The sequence below is a fragment of the Aphanomyces invadans genome (genome assembly GCF_000520115.1).
Source record: "Aphanomyces invadans strain NJM9701 unplaced genomic scaffold supercont1.5, whole genome shotgun sequence".
Lineage (NCBI taxonomy): Eukaryota > Oomycota > Saprolegniomycetes > Saprolegniales > Verrucalvaceae > Aphanomyces > Aphanomyces invadans.
In genome coordinates, this window is record NW_008580150.1 from 2,613,755 (window position 1) to 2,639,058 (window position 25,304).

The window sequence follows — 25,304 nt, forward strand, 5'->3', positions numbered from 1 at the left end:
AAGATCCCCTGTTGGGCTCACGCCAAGATTCCGCGCGCACCCACGCGATCCAGTGTTCGCATCATTCGATCGAACGACGCACTCAGGTTGAATAGAAAAAACGTGTTTTGCCACCACACTTTTACTGCAACGGACCTGGTTTGGTTGGCCACCCAACGTCCACGATCATTCCCACGTAGGTCTACCCAGGGTATGGCGGCGCTGCCATGTCATGTGACAGCGTCGCCATGGTCTGCAGCAGCGATGCCGAATGAGGCGCTCAACTTGCGCCATGTCGCTGGACTCGTTGCGGGCATCTCGGCATCACGACGAATATGGAAACAAAAATATCTATTAAAAAATACAGCATGGATTCGATTGGCTCCTCAAAAGACCATCAAAACATTTTAGCCAATCGGTAAAGCGCATTCGCGTCAAAGTTGGTCGATCTTGGGCAACGACAATATGGGGTGGAATAGACCAATCCCATTGCATGAATTTGACACTTGGCCGCGCGATATTTTGACCGATTCCATTTTTGCATATTTTGTACGACACGGGCGAGGGAGTTCCTGGCGGCGGCCCAGTCCCGCATGGTCGAAACGTGGTCGCAAGGGGCTGCTCTTTCGACACTGCTACAGCCTATCCATGCCACAGTGTGTGTGTGGAATCGCGTTTGATTAAGGGTCGACAGACGGCTTCGTTGTCCTTCTCTTGGTGGCTTTGAAGTCGACAACGATGGAAGGAAACCCGAACGCGTCGTTGTCGTGCAAGTCAGAGGTCCTCTTCTCTTTTTGCGGCGTTTGCAGCGCTTGGACAGTTGTCTTTCGAGTGACGGACGCGAAAAATCCATCCAGGTCGCCGTAGTCGTTGGCATCGTCGTCTTGCCCGTTGTCGTCTTGCCCGTCGTGTTCCTCGACCTCTTCCTTCTCTTCCTCGTCGTATTCGTATGTGGTCATGTGTCTCCATCTGTCGGACATCGCTCCACGATCCCGACCCGATTCCCAGTCGTAGCCGCCGCGGGGCCACACGACCATGTCCGCCAAGTCAAGATCCGACCCCACCGGGATCGAATACTGTTGTCTACGACCACAGCCACACGATCCGTCAATGTGCTCTAAACGGAACGCATCCGTGACGTACTGCGTCTTGGCGAGGGAGAGCTGTGTCCGTTGAATCCACCGCAGCACTTGCGGGATGAACTACAGCCATGGAATTCTCGTCAGAGTCGGCGCGCACGTACGCCATGTGTACCTTCACTTGTCCGGCGGGCAAAGCCGGGGTGGTGGATTTTTTGGACGGATGGTCCACGAGCTTCTGTAGCTTCGACTTGTCTGGCTTTGCCGCCGCCTTCCACTGATGCAGCGCCAGGTGCTGCACCGTAACCACATACTTTTCCATTTCGGCCAGCGCCAGGTCCATCTGGAGGAGCACCGGGCTCATGTGGCGCACATCCCCGTTCGGATTGTCCAAAGCAGTCGTCTGGCGCCACTTGAGGCATCGGTCAACGCCTTTCACCATTTGCTCGCACACGACTTGGCACGCTTTCAGCATGAGCCCGATCCTGTCGCCACACATAAACACCCACACGACACTCTCAAGTCCGTTCCACATGACCAGATCCAGCATGGGACTGTAAAAACGTACGTCTTTGGCGCGAGCGCGACATCGACATTCGCTTGAATGGCCTTGGGGACCGCGGCAAAGCTGTCTGCGACGAGCGAAAACCCCATGACAACGTGTGCAAACGGGTTCTTCTCGTGGACCGAGGCGTCGTCGCCGTGCTCCCCGATGCGGATGAGTACGTGCGATGGGACGTGGTGCAGCAGACACTGCCAATGTGTGGTCAGCAGCAGCCGAAACGTGTGGCGCGTGAGACTTCTGTACGTGGGATGGCAACGGTCCGGGGTCTCGATCATGTCGCACAGCGCGTCCAGGATCTCTTTGAGGAAGACCGTTGGGGTCGGGTGCAGCGCGTACGCCGTCACAACTGCGTGATGGATATAGTACGTGGAGCTCGCGAGGGAGTTCGTCGACGGCGGAAGGTCGAGCGACACTGGAGTCGGATGGAGTGCGGTCGTCGCTGCGATCGGTCGACTGATGTGTGGTTTCCACGTGGCCAAGTCGAGGGCGGCGTCGGGAAAAACATGCTTTGCGACAGAGTGGGCGAGGCGCGCTGTTTCGTGGCGCAGCGCCGTCGACGGTCCTGCGACCGCCACTTGCAAATCCAGGACAACCACGATCGCTTGAGCATCCTGAAGCTGTTCGGTGGCTTGTTCATGGAGCCATTCAAATACCGTCGAGCGTGCCGACGCGTCGATGCGCGACGACAGCGCCGCCAAAATCGCGTCCGTGTGCTCGGGAAAGTCCAGCAGCAACTGCCGAAGAATCGTGTACAGTTGAACAAGTGTCTCGGCGTGTGTCGGCTGGTGCTCGTGGTGGCCATATGTGAGGACGAGCGCCATCCAGTGCGGCAAGTGCGGCAAGTACATGTCCACATGGTCGTGGAGGTTGGTATATGTGCCGTAGAGCTGCCAGTGGTGGTGGTCGTCGTTGTCGTTGTGAACGGATGGCTTGTGCGTCGAGTGTGGCGACGCCATGGCAGTGTGGGCAGGACGGTGCTGCAGCATGAGGTGCAGCACATGGATGGCTGGATATGGCACGACATGCGTTAGGTCGAGCACCGCTTGATGGCTCAGAACAACCAACGTCGACGTCATGTCCAGCGCAGTCGCTAACGCGTACGCCACAAGAAACTGAGTTTGGAGCTTGGTGAACAGCGGTGTGTTGCGGTCATCTGCGTGGGGGCTTAGAGTGACGTGGGGGTGCAGACCGTTGCAGACGCCAATGGCGACCATGAGGAGGCATTGACGCGTGCCAACGTCGTCCTCTGGACTCGTTGGTCTCGCTCCTCCATCCCTCGAGTCGATCGAGACGTCCGGAGGCAGGAACTTTTCCAACGACATCAACTTGTCTGCATCCGTCTCGGCCTCACGCATGGCATGCACCACAACGCAATGCACCATGTCGAGCAGAGCATGGAGCGCTTCGACCTTGACGTCGCCGCTGTCGGACACATGCGTCGCCACGAATCGAGTCACATCGACACGGAAACTCTGGGCCGAGAACGTCGACATTTTTGTCAACGGAGTGCCACTCACAATGCCTCGACGAAAGAGGGCCGGGACAAGCAGAGCCAGGCCACTGCTGCGCTTGTGCAGCGGGCCGATTGCTTCGTCCGCCTCGCGGTTGTCTTGTTGCACGCTCAAGTAGGCACAGATAAACGACACCATCTGCAACAACGTTGATTGTGACTGGGATCGTCGCAGACGGACGAATTCTACCTGGAGTGGGGCGGTGTGGAAGAGCCGATGCATCCACGCCGTGATGGCGCGGGCATCGAGAGGCTCGAGTTGGTTGGCGTACGACAAATGCGACGCCAGGAGCATGGCCGTGATCTGAAAGGTCGTGTGGTGGCCAAGGATGTGCTTTTGTATGGTCAGCAGGACCAGCGCGTACAGCGCGGACGGATCGCGCGCCACGAGTTGGACCAGCGTGAAGCAGAGTGTGTCCACAACGTGGAGAAACGCGACGTCGTTGGCCGCACTCAAAATGTAGATCGTGTCAAGGATGACGTGGCCTGAGGCTGGGGGAAGGCATGCAACGGCGTCAGCGATGCAGATCGCCGCAGCGCGAGGGACGTGCCATCGGAGCTCCTGCTGTTTTGTCGACCTATTCGATCCATTCAGGTCAAAAAAATACGTTGTCGCGGTACGAGGTGAACTTGTGGCTTTGCGTGGTCAATGTGAGTAGAGTCGCAAGGGCTTCGTGCTGGACGGAAGACCCTGGGGGGGTGTGAGCCATGACGTACGCGACGGTTCGTACGCCGGAGACGACGAGATACGGTCTGAGCGATGCCAGCGTTGGCTTGGCAAATCCGCTGTGGACGACGAGCAAACAAAACTGGATAAACGGATGGACGAGGGATGCTGGAATGGCAAGGTCAGCGGTCGATTCCAGCCATGTCTGGGTGCACTTGCGGCCCAGACGTGTCAAGGCATGCCAGGCTGTCTGTTTCGAGAGAGAGAGAGACGTGAGAGGGCGGAAGAGAATCGACGACTCACGATTGGATCTTGTGCGTGGAGGAGGACGAGCCAGATACCGTCGATAGGCGTGAGCTTGTCGGCGTTGCGCATGGCGCGGAGAATGTACTTGAGTGACGGCGATCCTTGGCGCAAGAATGGGCCCATGACCTGAAACATACATGTGAGCAACTCGGGATAGCTGACAAAGGGGGCATGACCTCGACGACAAGGAGTAGCGTGTGTGTATTCAAGTCCAGACACTGCTCGCGAATGCTTCCGATGAGGGTGTCTCCATTGGAAGATGTAATCATGGCAAGCATCCCGCGAACAACTACGGGAATGTCGACTTCGTCAATGCTTAGCATCAACGTCTACGAGCACGAGAGGTTGGAATTTGGCGGGATATGACGATGTCGTACTTGAGTCATGGTCACCACAGCGTTCTGTTGATCTGGGGTGAGCGGCATATCTGCTAAGGATCCCAAGATGGGTACCACGAGCGTACTGTCTGACTCCAACAGGTCGCGGTAGGCATCGAGTACCATTGCAGTGCACTCGTGGGACTGGTATGTCAACTAGCGTCGTGCGGGTGGGTAAAACGACAACGAGCACATGAGATCAAGACGACGGCACCTTGGGAAGATGGTTGATGATGCACAGGCGGTAGTCGGACGTGAAGAGCAGCTCGACTAGCTGTTCCGTGATGTGGGCGTTGGATTGAAGGTGTAGACTCATGAGCCGTAATATCGCGTTCACTGCTTCTTCCGAGTCTTCCTGGGACCGAATGCGCTCGATCAAGATGTCGCTGATGACGTCGCTCTCCCGCAGCATCGATGGAGCGACTTCCAGCACATACCGTACGCTGCCATGGCGGAGCGATTCCGCCTGGAGGTCATGCGGCGGCGGCATCCAGTTTTGAAAGTTCAAAAGAACCCGTTTGATTGGCCAAATCCAGATATAAATTTACACAACAATATGCATTCTAAGAGGCTTTCAAAATATATTGTCGAAATATTCAGTCGACGGCAATACTATGCAACCGCACATATTTGATATGTATATTTCTATTTCTACAACATCTCGTACATATTTATATATTCTTTTCCATTCCATGAAGGTGGTCAGTAATTGGCCGGCCAATATTGTGATGCAAAATGGTCACTACATATTTTCTCTCGCACTCATAGGTGACTGATCCGGATAATGCCCGTCGATCGTCACAGTGCCCGTGGCAATGCCTGCTTCTTCGTCAGGCAGCGGGTATGCCATGCAGTGTTCTTCGACGGCGTGCAATGCTGGCATCGGTGGCACGTAAGCCCACTGCTTGTCGGTGGCACGTAAACCCACTGCTTGGACTCTGTAATGCTTGCATTCCCAGGACCAACCGGATCAACCGGATTTCAAACGCAATATTTTTAGTGACAGAAAAGGTCAAATTTTAATAGTGACTAGGCGATGTTCAAGGCACTTGCCGACAAGTGGAAGGCATCGACGGTACCCATCGTTGTGCATCATGAAAGGTCCATCTTCACATCCCGCCTAGAGCCCCGTAGGAAAGAACGGGAATGCCCACAAACCACAGACGTCTGCACCGACGACTTCCCCACCTGTGGACTCGCCGACAACGGACAGACTGTGGACGACGTTGAAGCGCGTGGTAAGCCGTTCTTGTTCGTCCGCCAACGTATCAACATCATCCAAGGTGCCCGATCGAAAAGCCCTTGCGGATGCAACGTCACAACTGGGAAAGACACAAGTGATGGATGTGGCGCGCCGCGGACTGGACGCGGCTCAACGGTCGATCGTGGACGCGACCTCGCATGGCGCAAAGTACATCCAGGACAAATCTCACCAAGGCGCTCAAGCAGTGCAAAAGGTAGCTGTGGAAGCTACGACGAAACGCGTCCAAGCCCTACAGAATGCTACGACACACGTTGCCTCGAAAGGCGTGCAAGCGGTACAGCAAGCGATCGTCGGCGTTGGGACAAAGAGCGCACAAGTTGTGCAGGCCACGACTGACAGCGTCAAGACTAGGGCAAAGGAATCGGCTGCGTATGTCCATCGCCATACGACCAAGAAAGCGGTCGATGCCGGCAGTGCGTTGGTCGAGTCGTCGTCGGCCGCGTTGAAGCACACGACAGAGCGTTTGCATGCCTCCACCGAACACCTGCGGGATCCCGCCAAAGCCGCGCGGCGAGTGCGCAATCAAGTGCTGCTGCTGGTGTTTTCAGGCATTTTTGTCTACGGTTTCGCTTCGTCGTTGCCGTCGGCACTGGCTAAATATGCCGTCGAGAGGCAAAAGCACCAACACCGGACCAACGACACCGTCCACGCCGCAGAAAGCTCACAAGTTGTGTAAAACCATGCCTACCATTCCCTTGTACCGTTTCGGACAGAGCCCAGTGTCGTCTTCACCACCTCGACGGCGCTCCTAGGACGAGCTCTACTTCAACTTTGAGATCGCGGCGAGGGCTTTTGCGCGCTGGGGAGTGTCGGGGAATACCAGCCTACACCTTTCACGTCAAGCCTGGCACAACACCGGCATCCGCGGTGGGTTGCCGTACTTGAGAAAGGCCGCCACGTCTGCCGCGCCCACGTCCTTTAGCGCTCCCGACACCCACTTGTCCTGGACATTCTCGACGCTGTCTTCCTGCAATCTCGTGTCATGCCATCATATCTTCGTGCCACGAATCGGTTACCATGAGCTGCGTGAGGAGGCGAAACTTGGCCAAGTTGGGCGTATGTTTATCGGCGACGGACGGCGAGGCAAAGATCGATCCGTCCGTGGTGGCGTCGACCCACAGTTGAAAGAGATGGTGTGTGCTGTGGATCGCTTTGTCCATCGGTCCGGCGGCCGCCGTCGCATGGAGGAGGGACTGCATGAGGTGGTGCAGCAGCGGACGCAGCATTCGGCCGAGCACGGTCGCAGACACGTCGAGGCCGTCGTCGTTCCAGTGCTGCGCGATGCGCTGCAGTTGGAACAACACGACTTTCAAGCACGTTTCGGCTTGGTTGAACGCGGCATCGTCGAGCATGTCGCTCCATGGCTAGTCGACGGCCATCGCGTCATGCACGTGAACATCGAACGGTCGTACCGGGCACGTGTGCAGCGACGCCAGCATCTTGTCGCTTTGCGTCTTGGCAAAGTGCATCACGACGTGTTCGCCAAAGTCGCGGACGTCAGGGACCATATCGATGAGGCCGACGCCACGGGGCAGCGACGACTTGCGACGGTACATGCACGTGAGCATGTGGTGCGTGAGCAAGATGCAATCGTTGTGCACGAGCATGACGACCCGCGGATCCTGCACCAGCGCTTCTTTGTGCAGACTGGCGAGCCCCATGCGAAACAAAAAGATCGCGTCGCGCGCCGTGTGAAACAGCGCCAACGACACGTCCTTGGACGCGTCGTTGTCGAGCGATGCCTCGTCCAGCAGCGACTCCACCTACACAGCATCGCGCACACGGGTTGAACGCTTGGATACACGACAAAGATCAACCTGCGTCCACAACTTGGATGCACAGAGCGACACGCGCAGCTCGGACGGCTGGTCGGGATGAACGACAGCATCCGTCGAGCCTTTTTTCTTGCCACTCGAGAGTGTCGAGTGGTGGTCGGTTGTCGACACAACGACTGAGTCCATGTAGTCCTTGTGCATCGAGTGGCGAACGGCGACGAGGACCCGCTCGCGCTTCTCCGCGGCATACCGCCTATGGCCACGTCATCAGGACACAGATTACAACCATGCGCGCGTACGAGTCGAGATGGTCCAGGAAGTGGGCCGACGAGGCGGTCCACCCGATCGTGTGCATGGACGCATCGAAGCCATGCATCTACACAGCCACACGTCGTGACGAAAAATGTCAGCAACAAGTCATCCGAGCTCGACATGCACGCGTGCCATGCCACCACGAGGACCGGCATCTACTTACGACGGGTTGAACGGCGGCTTTGAACGCCGCCAGGTCCGCGAGCGACGACGGCAACGATTGCACAAACAGCGCTAGCAACGGCGCTTCGGCATGTGCGTTCCAGAGCACGTTGCCGAGCGACGCTTGGTCTGGCCAGTGCGCGTGAATAAACTGAAACACTGACAGGACGTGCTGCAGAGCCTTGGCAAACAACGGCACCGCGGCAGGATTTGCTGTGGACAAAGCAGGTTTTGTCAACAACGCGAGCGTGTTGGAGTGGATCTGAGGGTCGACGTTGGCGTCGGTCAGGATAGGCACCAAGATGTGCCGATGGATCGACGACGCCAATGCGTCGAGGTGGAAAGACAGTCGATGGGCTACCTCCAGCGATGGCCACAAGTCGTGCGCGGGAAAGAGTTCGAGTTTCTTGGGGCTGACTGCACACACCGCATCGACTTTGGCGTCGAGGGCAAAATGCAGTTGATTCTGTCGCATGCGGGTTTGAGTCCGCATCATGTCCATGACATGCAACGACGACGAGGCACGGATGTCGTGAAGGAGACGCTCCATGGACGCGACGTCGGCAGCGGCAACATCATACGCGTTCTGGTCGATCTGCGTGTCAAAGTGTTGAAAGAGCATGTCGAATTGGGACAGCACGTCGAGCAGGTCGAGCATCTCGCGCGATTGTTGGATTTGAGCTTGCAGTCGAGTTTTGGTCGCAATCGACATTTGTAGCTAGAGTGGACGGGTGGAAGAAAGCATGAGCGAAGGATGGGACGTGGGGTGAACGACCCACTTGGTTGTGGTGGTGGGTCGCCGCTTCCGGTTGCAACTGGGCGACGGTGTCGGACAAGACGGCTTCAAGCTCGTGCAAACGAATCTGTACTTCGCTCGGACCTCCCCCTTGCCGCGACCACTTGGACGCAAACTGCATCGCTTCGTCAATCGACATGGTCGACGCCGCATTTGCACTCGACCCGTTGAATATGCGAACTGCCTCGACGATCTGGCACTTTAGGCTCGCCACTTGTTCGTGAAGCTCCTCAACCTTCCTAAAGAAGCATCCATTGAAGGATCCTACTCGACGGCAGTCCTCGTGTACCTCGCCACGGACTCCGTGGTTGCGCTCATAGGAGGACGACGACGTGAATTTCCGCCAAGGTGCAATTCAACCTGAATATATCGATTTAAGGAGGTACGGTGCCATCAAGTTATAAAATGTAAAAGGACACTCGACGTAAAAGCCGCCGCCGTCGGGGGAAGCCGGCATGGAGCACAATCCCTGGAGTCCAGTCCCGCGCCATGGAACATAACAGCATGAGAAATTGGTGGCTATGCATTGTAAGGGGACTATGGCAACCTGATGTCCGCATGATGGTATGTGGGGCGCGCTGTCTAGGGAATTGCAATGCTTTTGTACGTGGATGTTGCTGTCAATGCCATCGCGCGCCCATACCCGCCGCTTCTCATGGTAACTCCAATCGCATGCATCGTCCTCATGGTGTTGGGACACCTCCTCGCGTTCTTCCCACGCCGCCGCGTGTCCATTATGGTCGGTTCGTCCTCCCCCTTGGCAATTCCTCATTCAATGCAAGCGTAGATGTCGTTGGTGTGCATGATGGCCGTGATCCTCGTCTTCCACACGCTCGTCCATGCTTCGTTCCGCTACAGTCTCATGCAATCCTGCTGCAATCCCCGATGGAGGTTGCGAGATCTCCATCATGTGTTCACCCAACGTGTGCGATTCGTCGTCGTCTAGCGCGCCATCCACCAAGTTGGCCATATTCAACTCGATGGCGTGTGCGATGGCCATGACCGACTGGTGAGGGCATCTCGTTATCGCTTTCATCCGACATGATATGCGCTGGATAGCTCGTACAGCATCGTGGCGTCGATTCTCCATCTCGGAAGTTTGTTTCTGTGCTTGCATGGCATGGTTCGTGCAAGCGTGTTTCACTTGGAAGTATCGATCGAGCACGTTCATCTCGAAGCTGCGTTCCGTTCGTATATGGATCGCCTGCGCTACGTCCATGTGCCCCACCATCGCGCCGTTGGGTCGACTTGGGAATAAAGACCCAAGACGCTACAGCGGGAGGTCGCTGCATGGCTTGCCGATGACGTAGATGTAGTCCGTTTGGTAGATGATCATGTCGGCGGGCGGGTTTGTGTGGACGTATGGCGGCGTCTTGTCCGTGCTCGAGTGTAAACACCCGATGCAAATCAAGTTCTACTCGACGACACTCGATCAAACGACGAGAGCGACGCAGCGACGTACGAGCGCCAGCACTTTGCGAAAACACTCGCCAAATGTCTTGCCATGCAGCGACTTGGGCGTGCGGACTTGAAACAAGCGCTGGGCGCTACCGCCGCGTCCGTGACGGCATCCCAACACATGGACGACAACGACGACGTACTCTGGATCGGTTGGACTGCCAAACATGAGCAAGTTGATGGCCGGGATGATGTTGGGCTTTTGATAGCATTCGCTCATGAGGGAATCGATCATCCCGCTCACGTACACGCGACCTGCCCAAGATGTGAAGTCGAGAACACACGCGCGACCAGCCGCGTCTTACCCGAGGCATACGACGGCTCGCAAATGTGCTCGACGTCGATCTTGTCTTCGTTCTCGACCTTGTTTGGGGTCGGTCCTCCATCTCCTGGTCGCGGCGGCGGCGCGGCGTCGGTTGGCATGTACTTGTGCGCGGTGACGGTCCCGACCACGCGAGTATGACGGCCGTCGCTGTGGCGTCGGCGGTGGTGGTTCATGTGGCGCTTGACAATCGAACTCATAAACTTGACGTTGGTCGCTTTGACGAGCTCCACGATCAAGTTGGGCGGCTTCGACCCGGAACACGCCTCGTTGATGTACCGCACGGTCGTGATCGCATCGGCGTCGACCATGTTTTCGTCAATGTACTTGCGCTTGGAGCCGGAGCCGGCGAGGATAATGATGGCGGACGCCGTGTCGATGTGGATGCGGTGGAGGTCAAACGAGCTGAGGGGCGATCCCTGGACAAAGTAGACGGCTGTGCTGTCGCCTATGCTGTGGTAGTGGTGCTCCGACATGGCAAATGGCGCAATGAACACAATTGCTTGCGCCTTGCCGCACGTGTTGCGGGCATTGAATTGCCGCAGCGGCACGATGATGTCGCCGAGCGACGCGGGAAGCCCCACGATGACAACGTGGTCGTTGAGTTGTTCTGGCAACAGTTTGGCCTAGTGGAGGGGCATGTCAGGACCCGACAAGCGATGGGCCGCCGCCGCCGTACCATAAACTCTTTGTAGGGCGAGGCTTGACCAAATGCGTGCTTGACGCCGTGGAGGCCCTTGGCGAGGGCGGAAAACGCCGTCGACGCGGTCGACGCCTTGGTCGCGTCTTCGTCATGCCCGTTCGGAACATGCAGCGGCGCGGACGGCACAGATGGGGGCGGCACCGCCGCGGCACTTTCGAGCGCCGCGGCTTCGTTTCGCTCGGCGACATGCCGCTCTTGCTTGCGCAGCGTCTGTCGAAACAACCGAATTTGCTCGAGGGGGTACTCGGCGATCTGGTCGGCCACCGTCACGTACGGCGCCAGGATGTACAGCGTGCAGCAAATGGTCGGGTCGGCTGTCGCGCCCAGTTTAAAGTCCATCGGGGCGAACGACACGCCTTTGTCCTGGAAACGCGCCGCCACATGAACAACACCCACCAGATCGATCGATCGGTACCGTGAGCATCGCGATCGGGATGACTTGGAGCGTCCCAAACAAAAACAAAATGAGGTCGCGGTATGTGAGCCCCGAAAACGACCGAGGAATGTCCACGCGGTGGATTTCGTGGAGGTACCCTGCTCATCGTGCCCGCATGACGACATGACGTGGCGGTGACGCGGTGGCCCGTACCTTTCAAGTACGCAGTCTCCCATGAGTCCTTGGGGTACAGCTGGGTGACGGACGGTGACACGGTGTCGAGGAGGTTGGACAGCAGCGTCGAGAGGCCCCACACGGTGCAGTTGAGCCCGAGGACGCCGAGCTTGAGCTTCTCGACGCAAATGACGCCGGTCGCGCCGGACAAGACGCAGTGGCTGATGTTCTGGCTCATAAACACTTGGCTGTACACCGGGACGGCCGCATTCATCCCTCGAAATGCTGCCGTGAGCAGCGTGCAGCTTTGGTCTTCGTTGCTCGGACGCGACGTGTCCTTGTTCACGAGCACGTAGCAGACCGCGGCCTTGGAGATCATCGCGCGATCGAGGTCGAGGTCATTCATGGCCGACCCGACAATGTACTGCACGCGTGGCTCGTGCATGTGGATCACGCGCTGGACGTCGTTGGACGGCGCGGTCGGGTGCAAAATCACAATCTTTTCGTTCCAGTTGGGGTTGTTCGGGTGGAAAAACTGCCGCAAAAAGTTGGCGAGCGTCCCGGCCGAGATGTCGCCGCCGGCCGTAATGATCCCGTGCGTGTGCGTTCGGTGCTCCTTGTACGACGACGTGTACCCCGAATGGGTCGAGATCGTCGCGACGAGGCGGTTGATTTGAATCGGTACAAGCACAAACGTCATGAGCATCATCGTGGACGTGGCGAGGCGCGCGAGGCGGCCGCGCGGCGAAATGTCGCCGTACCCCAACGTCGATATCGACACCACGACAAAGTACGTCCAGTCAAAGAACGACAGCTCTTGGCACTTGCAGCAATTGTGCACGACGTCGGCCTCGTAACACGCCGCGCTGCGCGGGCACTCGTACGCGGAAAAGTCGGACGAGCAAAACATAAAGTTGTCGCAAGCGGGGGAGCACTGGTCGAGGATTTGAAGGATGCCGGCCATGGCAATGATAATGCACACAACGGTGAGCCCCGTCGCGGCCATTTGGCGGTTCACAGTGCTCTTGATAAACTTGAGCGCGCGGTACGCGCGGAGAATGCGGATCGTCTTGGCTGCCTGGAGCATGGACGCGACTTGTCGCAGCGAGTCCGTTTGCTTGCTGATGTGTGTGAGCACGTCGTTTCCGACGACAATCTCAATCACCATCGGCACGAGCGAGATGAAATCGACGAGCGGAAAGAAGCTCCAAAAGTGGCTCACTCGAAGCGGGGACGCGTACAGCCTGACCAAGTAGCTGCATCCAAAAACACCCCACACGATGAGATTCCACGACGGGAGAATCAACAACGCATTGTGTAAACGTACTCGAGGAGGAAGACTACGCCAAGCGTGTGGCTGAGGACTACAAAACATACCCATGGACGGGTAAACCGCGACCGTTAGTGTCTTGCCGACGGAATGCGCGGACGGAAGCATCATGCAACGGCGGCAGGGAAACGTACCTTGCACCTCGGTGGGGAGCTTCGGGTTGGCCACGTTTTTGTTGACGTAGATGTAGACTGCGACCCAGAAGAGGCTGAGAAACACCATGAACATGTCGACGAGGTGTCCAGCATTCGACTGCTCGAGGTTGCGCAGGGTAAAGTCCCGTCTGGACTCACCGCTGTTTCGGACGAGGAAGAGGAGGCCTCTCGATCGCGGGTCCTTGATGTGCTCGAGTTGGGGAACGACAGTCATGGTGACAAGGTCGTGGATGGACTGCCGCCGCGTGACCGAGTGCTGGGGATTGAGGCGGCGTTTTCTCGACGGAGAGACGGCCTCCGAGTGCTTGGGAGGGTTATCCATCCTCGAAGAGTACCCGCTCGTGTTGCTTCGGCCGCTCATCCGTCGCCGGGGGTGCCACCAGACGGGGAAATATAGACTTAACGGGCGAAACGAACGCGGGGTGAAACGGCGCGAGGCAAATTTAGCAGGACCGTATGAAACGAAGTTTGAAACACGTTTTAAACGCATCCCGAACAGCATACCGAACGCTCGATTGTGTAAGAATATAAGGCCACGACAACGTTGGTGAGAGGTCATTTGAAATGCATTTTAAATCATGTCGAACGCTTGTGCTGTATGGAGGTGTCCGGGCTCACCGCTTGACATGCTTTTTAAGGGGTTTTAAATTGGTTGGCGGTCCAAAATTTCATCGACACTCCATTCAATTCCAATCTACTATTATTTAAAACTGTCGAGTCTCTTTTACGTGGGACTTGCCGTTTCGAATGGTCGATCGGTTGCCCCAGGCGTGCCGCTTCCACGTGTACGCGTTCCTCGACGCATGCGACCTCTTCCGGCTGCGAGGAGCGTGCAAGGCGACATGCGATACACTAGAGCACCCTTTTGTGTGGGAGCGCATGTTCAAGACAGACCTTTTCACGCTCACGGCGGACACAGATTGCAACGAGCATCAAGGATTCCTGCGGACGATGTACCAGTCCACGGCCATCGCTATCCGCCAAGCATGTGGGTTTTCCATCGCAGACGAACTCAAGTGGACCGTATCTCCAATGAGATGGTCGTCGTGGCCTCTAATGTACCGCGCCTGTGCAAAGAAGATGTTCCAGCTTCGCCGCGACGTTGCTCGACTTTGTATCCAAGCGGACGCGATGCAGTCGCTTCGCCGGGAGCGGGGGCATCTCAAGGACTTGACCCAAATCAAAGGCAAGCGGACAGGGACTGAAATGCGGCGGAACCAACTCAATTGCGTCAAATACATCAATAAGTCCACGCGGAGACTCTGGGCCGCCGAACACGCTGGTCCGACACCTGCGACATCCAAGTCGGATCTCCTCCAACGACTGCATCAAGTCGACGAAGCATTAAAGAATGTTACCGCGACTTCCTTCACACTGCGGACGAACCTTCGTAAGGAATATCGCAAAGTTCTCGGCTTCGTCGCTGCTGCTCGGGCGGCGCACTCTCGATCCGGTCTGCTCCCTGCAGGTCGGTCAAATTTCGCGTTGGCTGCGGTTTGAAGCGAACTAAGTATCATTTCTTCATCAAAAATTTCGGATACTTGTGTCATTTTTTCACCTGATTTGCAAGAAATTTCCTCTTTTTCCAGGAATAATTGGAGCCTCGTTCCATGAATTCCACGCAATTTGAATTGTCGAATCGACGTCGATCATGACGGCGGTGCGAGGTTTGACACGGGCGCGATGGTTCAGCAGCACCACTCGCGGCATCCTCGGACGCCGTCCTCCCGCGCTGGATCACGTTTGCCTCGTAGTGAAGGATGTGCACAAGTCAGTTCGGTTCTACGAGGAGTTGTTGGGTGCTGAGCATATGTACAAACACGACAAGAATTTTGGGTACAACCCGGCGTTCCTTCGCGTCGGATCGGCGCAAGTGGCGCTTCTTCCGTTGGAACCGACGCAAACACCGATACGAGACCATAATGGCGCACACTTTGCTATCACATGCGCCGACGAAGCAGACTTTCTTGAGATCAAAGGCAGACTCCCCGATGACCTCAAACGCGCAGGCGGGCCAAACGTTTCCGTCGACTTCTTCGACTACGACCGGTACGTTCCCGCTCAGTGCATCGCTCGTGATCTCTCATGGTCTGGCAGGCAATGGTCGCTCTTCTTTCACGATTTGGACAACAACATCGTCGAAATCGCCCATTGGCGCAAGAGATAGTGGTCGATGGTAACGCTGCATGGCTCGCAAGAGTAAAAATAACGTCGAGTTCATTCCAGTTGTACACACATACAGGCGTCATCACCATGGAGGACTGCGTGTTCTGCGACCCAATGGCGTGCGCGACGAACGGCATCCTCTACGAAGTTCACCATTCCTTTCACGTTCATGCAGCTGCCCGTAACGATGCCGCCTGCGTAGGACGACGTCGTGATGGCGTTCCGAGACAACAACCCGCGCGCCGCCATCCACGTCCTCGTCGTGCCCAAGCAGCACATCAAGAACTCGTCCGAACTCGACGAGTCGCACATCTCCCTCGGTACGACCGCTACTACTGCTTTGTCGCCTTCTTCCTCCGTCCATTATCGTCATGAAACGATATGTGCAGTGCAATACATGGTGGCCGTCGGCAAGCGAGTGCTGGCAGAGCAGTGCGCAATCCTGTTTGCCGACGCGTTGGCCCCTGCCCACGACCAGTACGTCGTCGGTCGCCGCTCTCTTCAGATCGTGACGACGTTGTCGCTGCAGCAAGTTTGGGTTTCACCAGTACCCGTTCAACTCGGTGAGCCACCTTCACCTCCACTGCATTGTGCCGCCTTTTACGAACTGCTGGAGCCGCTTTCGGTACAGCGAGTCGTGCGTCGGCCATTACATCAGCGCCGACGCGTTGGTGGAGATCCTCCGCCTCAACTAGTCCCCATCGTCGACGTAATTCCAGTTTGTTCTGCGTGCAAGACGTTTCGATTCCTTTTCTTACTTGAGAGCAACAGCGACGCGGTGGATTCGCTCCAGGAGGCTCAACCGCGCCGTTGTCTGCGGGTTCTGCGACTCGACCATGAGCTGCGTCATGAACTGCCTTGCTTTTTCACTCGACGCCCGCAGCACGAGGCGCTTCTCGACCTAACGAACGATCGCCAGACTCCCATCATGCATCTGTCGTCGATCGCACGTACTTCGTGTATGGCTACGTCCTTCTCTTGATTCAGGTTGGTGTGCATGTGCGGGATCCCGGCCTCTTTCGTCAGATGGAGGACCGCCAAGAGAACGTGCGCGTGCTTCCGCAGCAAGTTGAAGCACTCGCATGCGTACGCGATGCACAGTTGGAACGCTTCGCCGTCGAGTCCGCCCATCGCATGGACCATGTCGGGAGTGAGCCGGAATGGCGGCGGCATCGGCTACACGATGCGTCAATCCGTGGTCGATGGGAGGCACGGTACCTTGGGGTCTTTTCCAAAGAGGAATCCAAAATCAATGTGAAAAAAGTGGCCCGTCGATTTCAGCATCAAGTTGTCCAGGTGGCGATCGCCCACCCCCAGCACGTACGTGGCGACGCAGTACCCTGCAACGCTGCGCACAAAGATGTCCATGGCATGGGGCTTGACCTGGTTCGGCGCGTCCGCATCAAACTGATGGCGCTGCAAAAACTCGAGGATGCTGTGGTGGTTGTCCCGGAGCACTTGGGACAGCGGCGCGCTGTGCGGCACAAACTCGGCAATGCCCTGTGGCCAACGTTTCAAACGATCGTGTTCACGACAAAAGCCAACGCACCTCGTTCACCGACGTAGCCAGCACGCGGTAGAGCGTAAAGTGCAAATGGAGCTGGCCGTGACGCGTGCAGATCGAGTCGATGACCGCGAGCAGTTGCAGCGCCAGCGCGTCTTGGCGCAGGTCGTCGCCATGCTACAATTTCGATCCGTGTAGAGAGAACCGTACGAGGTCGATCTGACGAACCTTGAAGATAATGCCGGGCGATACCGCGTCGATGGTCCCGTGGAGCTTCTCCGTGACTGCGCGCGCAAGGCCTTCTTTCGTCGCGTCATCGTGGCCATGGGTTGTATGGCTCGTCACAATGACGCTGACAGTCGCATACACGTCTGTGTGCGCATGAGCTGCCACTCCCCTTTCAAGACGGTTGATCGTACCAGAGTCGGGCATTTGCATCTCTGTCGGGGGCAAGTACAGCGATGGAGGCAAGTGTACCTCCAGCATGCGCGACGGGGTCGTGTCGTTGCCGCCGCTGTGGCTGCTTGGACCGGTGCCGTACTCGTTCCATCGGCCGTCGACGAGCAAGAGCTCGACTAGTTGAGGCACTTCGCCGACCTCAAACCGCGCCTCGACACCACCTCGGTCGTCGACAGTACACGTTTGCACATGCCCGTGGACGTCGATTCGAATCGTTGCGTTGGTGCTGCTGCCTCGGACGTCAGCCACAGTCACGTCGACAGTGTGTCTGATGTGGGCAAGCGCCGCCTTTGTCGACGCCGTTCGATCGAGCGCCGACCGCATGTCGACGGTAATATGCTCCAACTGGGCCGCTGTGTCCACGACAAGGTGCACCTTCATCGGCTTGGCATTGCTCTTGAACACAAACGACTGCGCCGGGTCGAACCCGCGCACCCAAATCGACGGATACAGAGGATGGAGCGACGAAAACGTGGCTTCGGGACCTGTCAGCGCTTCACGCAACTGGATCGTCATAGCGTCCACGTGATGTCGAGCCATTCCGTCGTACACGTGGGCCAGAAACGACACGATCTCGATTTGATGGGCCACCAAGTGGCCTGCACACACACATCCACTCGTGTGAACGCAACAGGACGCCATTGCGCAAACGTACCATGTGCCGTCGTCGCCATGGCGTCGAGAAAGAGCTCGTGCAGCGCGGCATACAGCGCCTTGGTCGGCCGGTCTTGGTGCTTGATCTCCATGTCGTCAACGACGACCGCAACCGTGTTTTCGAGCTCGACCACCACGCTCCAGTGAAATGTATGCGCGACGACGATGGACTCGCGGGCATATCGCAGCAGCGCCTGGACGAGCGGAGATGCTGCAACGTCCCCGACGTCCGCGTCGAGGTCGTACTTGAGGGCCTGGAGCAGCTGGGGAAAGACCAGACTGACGGACGCCACGTCGGCGTGCTGGAGCTGCGCCACGGCGAGGCGACGAATACCGCGGTGCCGGACTTTGTCCGACAGCAGCATGAGGATTGTACCTATGAGCACATCGCTTGCGTGAACCAACCAAGCGACGAAAAGAGGCACCGATGTCGAGGCCGTGGCGAGGGTCGCTCGCCACGAATGCGGTGAGCTGTGTCTCAGCCTCTTCGACTTGCGCGACGTCGTGCCAGTCGATGTGATGAAGGTACAGGTTGAGATCGGCCGAGTTTTTCGTGCTGGGGCGGACGGTCGGCGTAAAGTGGCCGCCCAGTCGGTGGATTTCAATCCATTTGGGGTACGTCGTGATGGCCACGACCATGGCGGACGGTAGCAAGAGCAAAAAGACGAGGCAGAGGTAAAACATGTCCCCGTGGGCTTTGGTCGCCGTCCCGTATAGCGAGAGCCCGATCGCCCACAGCGCAAGGGTGATGGCGACGCAGGACGCGAGCTTCGTCATATCACGCTCTTCCTTCTTGCTACGCCGCAGTTGCAGAGCGAACGCGACAATCACGAGCAAGGTCAGGCCTTTCGGAGCGATCAGGGCAATCGCTGCATGTTGGGAATCGAGAAAACACCCTTGGAATTTCGTCCACGTCACACCGTCCGCATTCGGCCAGAGTGGTGTGTCGTGCATAGTAAACCCACGAAATGCCCACACCCCCGCCAAGATTCCTGCTTCGATCAGCAGCAGTCCTACCATGACAACACGTGAACGTCGAGTTGGGTCGAGTCCCGTACCGCCGAGGAGTGCAAATACCCACTTGTCGGGAAACTTGATCGGGGGGCCTTTCGCAGACGACAGCAAGACGCACACGTTGCGGTACAGACGCAGTAAGATCGTGCCAAACACTAGAACGAACGAGAGGTCCGCGATGCACCACAAGATGGAGCACGAGAGAGGGTCCGCCACGATGGACGATGCGACTGCAATGGACGCCGCGATGAGGATCGTGCCTGCGTTCATGGCATGCGCAAAGGCAGGTCGAGACTTTTGAAAGAGGGAATGATCTGTGTAGTAGAGGTAGACGAGCGACGCGTTGTACGCGAGAAGGCCACACACGCAGGACGCGATCAGGACAAACAGGTACGTGCTGTTGTTGAGCGAAACGTACTCTATCGATGGGGAACGGTCGTTATGTGTTCATGGGGCAAGAAAGACGAAAATTTACCGACATCACACACCCCAACGGATGTATTCGTGCTGCCAAACCCGCTATTGCACCGACAGGCTCCATTCAAACACATGCCGCGGTTGCTGCAGACGTCGCCATTTGAATTGATGGGGCAATTGCATGTCTGCGCACACTGTGCGATGCACGACAGGGGCGCATTCGCCACACCATCTACTGATCGAATATGGACGGCTGCAAGGAGCCACACCATGGCCGAGTGCGGCTGGAGCAACATTAGAGATTCACGCCTTAAACTCGCATATCCGGATAATCCGACGGTTTCAAAACCGCATCCGATGTATCATCTGCGCTCGCGACGGCGCCTGCCACGGAGCCTTGCCGCGTTATAGAGAACATGCATGAATGGATTGAAGTAACATGGAGAGAATGGGTGTGTCTTGCATGATAGCCTTGGACTGCGAAGGCATCATGGCTGGATCGTCGAAACAGGAGCTCAGCGGATGTGTAGCTGTGACCGTTCGGTCACATCATGCATTCCTCCAACGACATCATGGCGTCGGCAAAAGATTACTCATCCATAGTTGAGAGCGCGTGCATGCTCACTCGAGGGATGGCGGGTCGTTTACGTTGGTTCTGACATTGGTGTCGGCAGGAAACGTCGCCACCACTGGATGGCCGCTGCGGATGTCATCGCAGGGGCGCATACACATCCATGCCAATGTTGGTCATCATGCATCGTTATTGCCATGCGTTGTATGTTGTGGGTTCGCATGGTGTCTCGTCGGTCGCCGAGGTAGCTCGGGCCGTCGTCCTTGTCGAGGACGGCGATGTTCGAAAAGGCGTGCCCAAATTTAGCGCATATTTCAATCGTCGAATATTAATAGCGTCGTACATATGAAACTTTGTATTGAATTGTGAAACGGTTCCATGTGGTGAGCGAATTTATTTAAATTCGTTCCAAAAGATCGATTTGCGCGTTGGCATTCCAAAAAGAGCGCGCAGGTTCGCAAATGACGGACGTCGCACCTGCAGCTGCCGCAACCGGCATCTCCATGGCAAATCAGGACGCGGTTGCCATCACACCTCTGCCGCAGAAGGAAGCTCCATCGCTCGTAATGGATGGGGCTCATTTGAAAGACGCCGAGATATGCTTGAGCGCTACTTCTGTCCCCACGGAACTCGTATCACCCGCTGTCCTTTCTACATCCGATGGCGAAGCGTCGAAAGGCACCACCGCTGAAACGGTGACGCGAATGGTGGATGAGATCAAGGGAATCTTGAACTCGTCGCCGTCAAAGATCCCTGTGCGAAAGGGGTCCGGGGGGGCGACGTCGAGTTTCACGTTGGACGACAAGAACGCTCCACCCCCTGCTCCGACAGAGTCTGACGTATCTCCTTCAAAACGTAAATCCGTGTCGCCAAGTCAAAAAGACGAGATAGCCCATCGGCTTTACGCGAAAGCTATGGAACTCAAGGAAAAGCGGGACAACTTGTATCGGCAGCCAAAAGAAGAGTGCACGTTCAAACCCACGATCAATCGGACAGCGTCTAAGCGCGAAGATTCGTCCGAAAAGGATCGGTTCCTCGCACTGCACGAACAAGCGGAGGACATGGCGCGGAGGAAGGAAGAATTGAAGCAGAGCCTCGAAGCACAGTTCACGTACAAGCCCGAGATCTCGAACTTGTCGCGTCGATTGTCCGCCCGGCACGACACCGATGTTTCCAAGTCGACGTCACGCGTCGAAGAGCTGTACAAGAACCACCAGGAAATTGAAGCCAAACGAGAAGAGAAGAAGAAAGAACTTGAAAAAAAGGACGCCGTCGAATGCACGTTCCAGCCCAAGATCAACAAGAAAACCAAATCGCCACCCAAGCAACCGTTGTATGACGCCGAGTTACTCAAGCAAAAGCGCCTTGAGAAGGAGCGTAAAAAGGCCGAGCTAGAGATGACCGAATGTTCGTTCAAACCCCAGACGTCGGCCAAGGGCAAGACGAACGACAAGTCGTTCTTTGATCGGTTGCAGGAAGCCAACAAGAAGAAAGTGGAGCGCTTGGAAGCTTTGCGGAAGGCCAAAGAGGAACGCATCGAGCAAGAGGCCACTTTTCGCCCAGCTATCAACGATTCAAAGGTCAAGGCATCAAAAGCGATGGAAAAAGTCCCATTTCACGAGCGACTGTTCAACAAAGAGCTGCTGCAATCGCAAGCTGTGGAACGCGAGCAAAAGAAGATCGAACTGGAATCGCAAGAGTGTACCTTCAAGCCTGAAATCATCATTGCGCCAACTGTATCGTTGGAGCGCCGCGGCAGCATCTTTAATGTATGTTGCCAGGACTTCTTTGTGGCACGACACTCACGTCCTGTGGTTTGTAGCGACTCTTTGAAGAGACCAAGAAGAAGCAGGAAATGTTGGAGCTGGCGGAACAGGAAAAACTCAAGAAGGAAATGGAGGAATGCACGTTCAAGCCCCAAGTGCTAGTCGATCCAGCGCTGATTCTGAAAGAGGTGCCGCAGGAGCCGGTGTGGGAACGCCTGTCCAACGACAAGAAACAGATATTGGAAGACAGGGAAAAGCGAAAAGAAGAGCTGGAGCAGCAGGGGTGCACATTTAAGCCGAACATCCTTGGAAATGGGTGTGAATCGACTCGTCGGTTGAGCATGCGCCGTCCGTCGTCGCCAACACTACAGGTAATCCTGCTCAACCCCTGGATAGTAGAAGATGACGCTGATCTCTGTGTTACTCAGCGATCGCCGTCCAAGAGCGTCGAGAAGCCCACGGACGCGATAGAACAAGGCGCTTCGTCAGAAGCGACTAGCCCATCCGTAACAGGAGTCGACGACTCCGAGCCGAAGGCAATTCTAACCAACCTCGACAGCTGGGCGGCAAGTTTTGAGGAGAAGATGCAACAGCTGCAATAATGTAGGCTGTGCATTTGTCGGGTGGTCGTGGCTTCATTCCAACTAGTCCCGAAAAGAAAGACTTGCATTAGCGAACATACACGACCTCGGTCTCTGTTTCACCAACGAGCTCGATCTTATCGAGCTGGCCGAGGCCGACCATGGACGGCGCAAACGTGAGGTAGAAGCGTTTCAGCATGACGTTGGGCTTGCCATTGAGCGTCCCGTGCAAAAAGTAACCCGCGTGATTGCGCAGCTGGAACGTCCTGCCTTTGAGCATGCCGAATTGAATCGCATGGACGCCTTGGCCAAGATGCTTTGTCGTCCACTGGTAAGTCGTGTTGCGTTCGATGGCACTCATGGATTGTCTACCGTCGTGTCCGGTGAGTGCTCCGAGCAAAACCAGTGTCCTGAGCATTGCTTTACCGCGGGTTCTTGGCCTTTTCGAACATGACCCACTCGCCGACAAGCGGATCCGTCATGTGCAGCGCCTGGGAGTCGTCGTCGTTCGTCACGTTGAGCTTGAGGATGAGCGCATTGCGGTTGGTGTTTTTATGGATCAAGAGGCAGAAGAGCGGCTCGATCTGCTGGCACACCACGAACACTGCAAGATCCCATCAAGACACGACTGGTCGATGATGAGCGCATACCTTTGGGGTCCTTGTCCCCGGCGCCAGGTATCTGCATGTCGTGAGGGTGGAGGGTGACTGCGTGGAGCTCGTCGGGCGACACGAGCGGCCCGAGGGCGTCGTAGTATGCTTTGTCGTACGACTCGTCCAAGTGGCATCGGAGGTATGTCAAGTCCATGGCGTAGTTGCGAAGAGCGAGTTTGTTCCAGGGCGAGTTGGGGCCGATGTGGCCTTTCAAGTCCATTTGTGTCACCATCGTGACGGAAGTCGATGTTGCATCGACAGGAGAGAGGATCCATCCCGTTAATACGTTCTGCGCCGACGCCGTCACGTGCGGCGGACACTCGGCGGCCGGGATCGACACGACGATGATCGTACCGTTGGGCTCGAGCCGCCAGCTTTTCACGTTGACGCATTCGACACCCGGAAGGAACCACACGGTCTGGTGGGGCAGCGTCATCACGAGAAGGACGGCAACGGTTCTTACCTTGAGCTGCACATGTTCCACCCAGAGCGACGTCGACTCTTTTCGGACGAGACTCCCGCCAACGATGGTCGGGTTGAATGCAGCTGCTTGGTGAGGTGGCAGCACGAGCAGGTCGAAAATCGCACGCGGTGGAAACGGCACCATTGCGACTCGTTTGATCGTGTTGAAGCCATCGCAACGCTGCTCGAACGTGTGGTCATGCGGTCCGACCGATTCCAGTAGCGTCCACCCATCCGAGGTCAGCCCGAGACGTTTGGCATCTGCAAGTCATTGTCACATTGTCATGTTGACAGGACGAGGTACCTCGCACGGCGCCTTGGACGTCTCTGGCTGCGGGAATGCCAAGGAACTCGCGCAACACGTGCATCTGTGTCAAGGTCCGCTTGTGGATGGGGCCGGTGGTGTTTTTCGGATTCATGAGCATGTCGATGGCCGCAGAAAGGAATCCTTTGAGAGAGGGTGTGACGTTCGACGGTGGAAGGACATGCAGGGAACGACGGACCTTCCAAGCCAGCTTTGCGACGCAGCAAGAACGCATCGGACAACGTATTGCGACTGCAATACGTCTTGGGGGGCAGCTTGACCCACAACGATTTCGTCGGTGCCGACTGGGGCGGTAGCATGAGCTGAAGGAGGGTGGCAAACGCATAGAAGTCGCGGTAGCGCCGGTCGACGGTGAACTGGGGGCCGTTGGGCCAGAGCGTAGATGAAATGCGATACGTGGCGAAGCCGAGCGCGTTGACCGTGACTTGAGTCACGCGGGCTTGAATGTCAGCGGATTGGTTGGACGATATGGAAGACTTGCGTGTGAGAAGCGGTGGCGGCGCTTTCGCTCCTGTTGCTGGAAGTGGTGGGGTTGCTGCCGACCCAGTAGGTTGCAGCAAAGGCAGCGACGGTAGCATCGACAGCGAAGGACGAGGCGACGGAACGACGCTTGGTTTCGGTTGCTCCACCACGGCAGGTGGTGCCAATGGTGAGTTTACAGTCTTGGCAGTGCTGCAGTCGTGGTCGCCAATGTCGTCAAGATGCACGGGTTGTTTGCACGACCGGCAGATGATGCAGTTGGGTGGCGTGCTTGGAAGAAGGACATTCGTTCCCGACGGTCGGCGCTCGACCGCCGCCGCCTTGGAGTGCATGTTTCAAGTAAAAATACTTGCACGATGGAGGTGACGACGGTTTCAACAGTTACATGTCGTGGTTTGATTTGCACCTAAATTTGACCTGTTCCAGGTTTTTCACCCATTTTTTGCATTTTTTATTCGCAACCGAAATCGTCACGTCGTTCATTAAGTTCTCCACAATGAGCGTGTCGAGCTTCATAAATGATTTCTCAACTATCATGTTGATGCATACTAGTATGAAGGAAGCATGGTGTCTAGTTTCATAAATGATTTCTCAACTATCACGATCGGGTGGACCGTCGAGAAAATTCAAAGACGCAGTCCGACATCATCCACACGCACCACCAACCAAGCAAAACAAGCTTCCATGCACGAAAGTGTGTCTTTGCAGCTGACCTCAGCTCCTCGTGACGCATTCAAACGGACGACAGCGTGGCGCCTCCACCAAATTAGTTCCACCTGTGGTAGAGGCCCTACCCCTACAAAAACCCCACCCCATACAAACTCCAAGTTTAAGTGGTCGACGTCCATTGAATTGTTTCGAGCGTCAAAGTTCGGGTTAGAATCAATTGGGCAACCGACTATTTTCACTAGTTTTTTGTATACTCTTTCCAATCCTCTGTTT

At 56.4% G+C, this 25,304-nt stretch overlaps 11 protein-coding genes across 17 annotated transcripts; 5 read left to right on the forward strand and 6 right to left on the reverse strand.

Annotated features, from left to right (window-relative positions):
• Positions 1-492: 492 nt before the first annotated feature.
• Positions 493-4,973, reverse strand: H310_03749 (hypothetical protein; the record flags this gene model as incomplete). Of its 3 annotated transcripts, XM_008867725.1 has the most annotated exons (10): positions 493-1,062; positions 1,123-1,181; positions 1,234-1,543; positions 1,627-3,272; positions 3,324-3,711; positions 3,755-4,050; positions 4,104-4,232; positions 4,283-4,435; positions 4,484-4,639; positions 4,698-4,973. In XM_008867725.1, 10 exons carry the CDS (start codon positions 4,971-4,973, stop codon positions 660-662), a joined length of 3,816 nt encoding a protein of 1,271 aa, XP_008865947.1. In that variant the 3' UTR covers positions 493-659. The 3 variants fall into 3 exon arrangements, with proteins under 3 accessions (XP_008865947.1, XP_008865946.1, XP_008865948.1); XM_008867724.1 differs by having other exon boundaries at positions 493-1,181; XM_008867726.1 differs by having other exon boundaries at positions 1,234-3,272.
• A 539-nt stretch (positions 4,974-5,512) lies between these two features.
• On the reverse strand, positions 5,513-9,152 carry H310_03750. Of its 2 annotated transcripts, XM_008867727.1 has the most exons (9): positions 9,082-9,152; positions 8,776-9,031; positions 7,998-8,714; positions 7,822-7,898; positions 7,565-7,775; positions 7,160-7,510; positions 6,764-7,111; positions 6,629-6,714; positions 5,513-6,571 (listed from the first exon to the last, which is right to left on the reverse strand). In XM_008867727.1, the coding sequence occupies exons 1-9, from the start codon at positions 9,108-9,110 to the stop codon at positions 6,508-6,510; spliced, it is 2,139 nt and encodes a 712-aa protein (XP_008865949.1). In that variant the 5' UTR covers positions 9,111-9,152; the 3' UTR covers positions 5,513-6,507. The 2 variants fall into 2 exon arrangements, with proteins under 2 accessions (XP_008865949.1, XP_008865950.1); XM_008867728.1 differs by having other exon boundaries at positions 6,764-7,510.
• H310_03751 (hypothetical protein) lies at positions 5,569-6,456 on the forward strand. Its single transcript, XM_008867729.1, has 2 exons — positions 5,569-5,721; positions 5,767-6,456. The coding sequence occupies exon 2, from the start codon at positions 5,824-5,826 to the stop codon at positions 6,421-6,423; it is 600 nt and encodes a 199-aa protein (XP_008865951.1). The 5' UTR covers positions 5,569-5,721; positions 5,767-5,823; the 3' UTR covers positions 6,424-6,456.
• A 129-nt stretch (positions 9,153-9,281) lies between the features above and the next one.
• On the forward strand, positions 9,282-10,050 carry H310_03752 (hypothetical protein; the record flags this gene model as incomplete). The annotated part of the gene is made up of 5 exons (XM_008867730.1): positions 9,282-9,320; positions 9,379-9,531; positions 9,580-9,683; positions 9,739-9,801; positions 9,852-10,050. 5 exons carry the CDS (start codon positions 9,282-9,284, stop codon positions 10,048-10,050), a joined length of 558 nt encoding a protein of 185 aa, XP_008865952.1.
• On the reverse strand, positions 9,782-13,696 carry H310_03753. 2 transcript variants are annotated; one of them, XM_008867732.1, is made up of 9 exons: positions 13,290-13,696; positions 13,153-13,189; positions 11,865-13,081; positions 11,691-11,809; positions 11,252-11,638; positions 10,556-11,198; positions 10,394-10,505; positions 10,255-10,339; positions 9,782-10,206 (listed from the first exon to the last, which is right to left on the reverse strand). In XM_008867732.1, exons 1-9 carry the CDS (start codon positions 13,669-13,671, stop codon positions 10,063-10,065), a joined length of 3,126 nt encoding a protein of 1,041 aa, XP_008865954.1. In that variant the 5' UTR covers positions 13,672-13,696; the 3' UTR covers positions 9,782-10,062. The 2 variants fall into 2 exon arrangements, with proteins under 2 accessions (XP_008865954.1, XP_008865953.1); XM_008867731.1 differs by having other exon boundaries at positions 10,255-10,505.
• Positions 13,697-14,030: 334 nt separating this feature from the next.
• Positions 14,031-14,853, reverse strand: H310_03754 (hypothetical protein). The gene is made up of 2 exons (XM_008867733.1): positions 14,697-14,853; positions 14,031-14,633 (listed from the first exon to the last, which is right to left on the reverse strand). Exons 1-2 carry the CDS (start codon positions 14,825-14,827, stop codon positions 14,243-14,245), a joined length of 522 nt encoding a protein of 173 aa, XP_008865955.1. The 5' UTR covers positions 14,828-14,853; the 3' UTR covers positions 14,031-14,242.
• A 77-nt stretch (positions 14,854-14,930) lies between these two features.
• Positions 14,931-15,546, forward strand: H310_03755 (hypothetical protein). The gene is made up of 2 exons (XM_008867734.1): positions 14,931-15,359; positions 15,408-15,546. Exons 1-2 carry the CDS (start codon positions 14,962-14,964, stop codon positions 15,475-15,477), a joined length of 468 nt encoding a protein of 155 aa, XP_008865956.1. The 5' UTR covers positions 14,931-14,961; the 3' UTR covers positions 15,478-15,546.
• H310_03756 lies at positions 15,523-16,212 on the forward strand. 2 transcript variants are annotated; one of them, XM_008867735.1, is made up of 4 exons: positions 15,523-15,623; positions 15,679-15,796; positions 15,866-15,953; positions 16,006-16,212. In XM_008867735.1, the coding sequence occupies exons 1-4, from the start codon at positions 15,564-15,566 to the stop codon at positions 16,169-16,171; spliced, it is 432 nt and encodes a 143-aa protein (XP_008865957.1). In that variant the 5' UTR covers positions 15,523-15,563; the 3' UTR covers positions 16,172-16,212. The 2 variants fall into 2 exon arrangements, with proteins under 2 accessions (XP_008865957.1, XP_008865958.1); XM_008867736.1 differs by having other exon boundaries at positions 15,523-15,796.
• H310_03757 (hypothetical protein) lies at positions 16,200-19,809 on the reverse strand. The gene is made up of 10 exons (XM_008867737.1): positions 19,583-19,809; positions 19,152-19,526; positions 18,519-19,106; positions 18,095-18,469; positions 17,400-18,038; positions 17,209-17,351; positions 17,026-17,157; positions 16,695-16,976; positions 16,431-16,652; positions 16,200-16,377 (listed from the first exon to the last, which is right to left on the reverse strand). Exons 1-10 carry the CDS (start codon positions 19,794-19,796, stop codon positions 16,231-16,233), a joined length of 3,117 nt encoding a protein of 1,038 aa, XP_008865959.1. The 5' UTR covers positions 19,797-19,809; the 3' UTR covers positions 16,200-16,230.
• Positions 19,810-20,540: 731 nt separating this feature from the next.
• H310_03758 lies at positions 20,541-22,932 on the forward strand. Of its 2 annotated transcripts, XM_008867739.1 has the most exons (4): positions 20,541-21,864; positions 21,918-22,232; positions 22,290-22,464; positions 22,510-22,932. In XM_008867739.1, the coding sequence occupies exons 1-3, from the start codon at positions 20,557-20,559 to the stop codon at positions 22,461-22,463; spliced, it is 1,797 nt and encodes a 598-aa protein (XP_008865961.1). In that variant the 5' UTR covers positions 20,541-20,556; the 3' UTR covers position 22,464; positions 22,510-22,932. The 2 variants fall into 2 exon arrangements, with proteins under 2 accessions (XP_008865961.1, XP_008865960.1); XM_008867738.1 differs by having other exon boundaries at positions 22,290-22,932.
• H310_03759 (hypothetical protein) lies at positions 22,531-24,694 on the reverse strand (the record flags this gene model as incomplete). Its single annotated transcript, XM_008867740.1, has 5 exons — positions 22,531-22,810; positions 22,869-23,046; positions 23,093-23,818; positions 23,862-24,005; positions 24,061-24,694. 5 exons carry the CDS (start codon positions 24,692-24,694, stop codon positions 22,531-22,533), a joined length of 1,962 nt encoding a protein of 653 aa, XP_008865962.1.
• Positions 24,695-25,304: the final 610 nt, after the last annotated feature.

Coding starts and splice junctions, on each gene's coding strand:
- H310_03751 (XM_008867729.1), top strand. CDS start 5,824: ATGGATGTGGCGCGCCGCGGACTGGACGCGGCTCAACGGTCGATCGTG.
- H310_03753 (XM_008867731.1), bottom strand. CDS start 13,671: ATGAGCGGCCGAAGCAACACGAGCGGGTACTCTTCGAGGATGGATAAC. Junction 13,190..13,289: donor GCTCCCCACCGAGGTGCAAG/GTACGTTTCCCT, acceptor TATGTTTTGTAG/TCCTCAGCCACACGCTTGGC. Junction 11,639..11,690: donor TCCCGATCGCGATGCTCACG/GTACCGATCGAT, acceptor GCGCGTTTCCAG/GACAAAGGCGTGTCGTTCGC.
- H310_03756 (XM_008867735.1), top strand. CDS start 15,564: ATGGAGGACTGCGTGTTCTGCGACCCAATGGCGTGCGCGACGAACGGC. Junction 15,624..15,678: donor CGAACGGCATCCTCTACGAA/GTTCACCATTCC, acceptor CCGCCTGCGTAG/GACGACGTCGTGATGGCGTT. Junction 15,954..16,005: donor TTGGCCCCTGCCCACGACCA/GTACGTCGTCGG, acceptor TTGTCGCTGCAG/CAAGTTTGGGTTTCACCAGT.
- H310_03750 (XM_008867727.1), bottom strand. CDS start 9,110: ATGAGCGCAACCACGGAGTCCGTGGCGAG. Junction 7,776..7,821: donor TTCCTGGACCATCTCGACTC/GTACGCGCGCAT, acceptor ACGTGGCCATAG/GCGGTATGCCGCGGAGAAGC. Junction 6,715..6,763: donor GCCTCCTCACGCAGCTCATG/GTAACCGATTCG, acceptor ACGAGATTGCAG/GAAGACAGCGTCGAGAATGT.
- H310_03754 (XM_008867733.1), bottom strand. CDS start 14,827: ATGATACTTAGTTCGCTTCAAACCGCAGCCAACGCGAAATTTGACCGA. Junction 14,634..14,696: donor TTGCGATATTCCTTACGAAG/GTTCGTCCGCAG, acceptor GACTTGATGCAG/TCGTTGGAGGAGATCCGACT.
- H310_03758 (XM_008867738.1), top strand. CDS start 20,557: ATGACGGACGTCGCACCTGCAGCTGCCGCAACCGGCATCTCCATGGCA. Junction 21,865..21,917: donor GCCGCGGCAGCATCTTTAAT/GTATGTTGCCAG, acceptor TGTGGTTTGTAG/CGACTCTTTGAAGAGACCAA. Junction 22,233..22,289: donor CGTCGTCGCCAACACTACAG/GTAATCCTGCTC, acceptor TGTGTTACTCAG/CGATCGCCGTCCAAGAGCGT.
- H310_03757 (XM_008867737.1), bottom strand. CDS start 19,796: ATGGTGTGGCTCCTTGCAGCCGTCCATATTCGATCAGTAGATGGTGTG. Junction 16,977..17,025: donor TGGCTACGTCGGTGAACGAG/GTGCGTTGGCTT, acceptor CGTTGGCCACAG/GGCATTGCCGAGTTTGTGCC. Junction 16,653..16,694: donor TCTTTGGAAAAGACCCCAAG/GTACCGTGCCTC, acceptor CGCATCGTGTAG/CCGATGCCGCCGCCATTCCG.
- H310_03755 (XM_008867734.1), top strand. CDS start 14,962: ATGACGGCGGTGCGAGGTTTGACACGGGCGCGATGGTTCAGCAGCACC. Junction 15,360..15,407: donor GACTTCTTCGACTACGACCG/GTACGTTCCCGC, acceptor ATGGTCTGGCAG/GCAATGGTCGCTCTTCTTTC.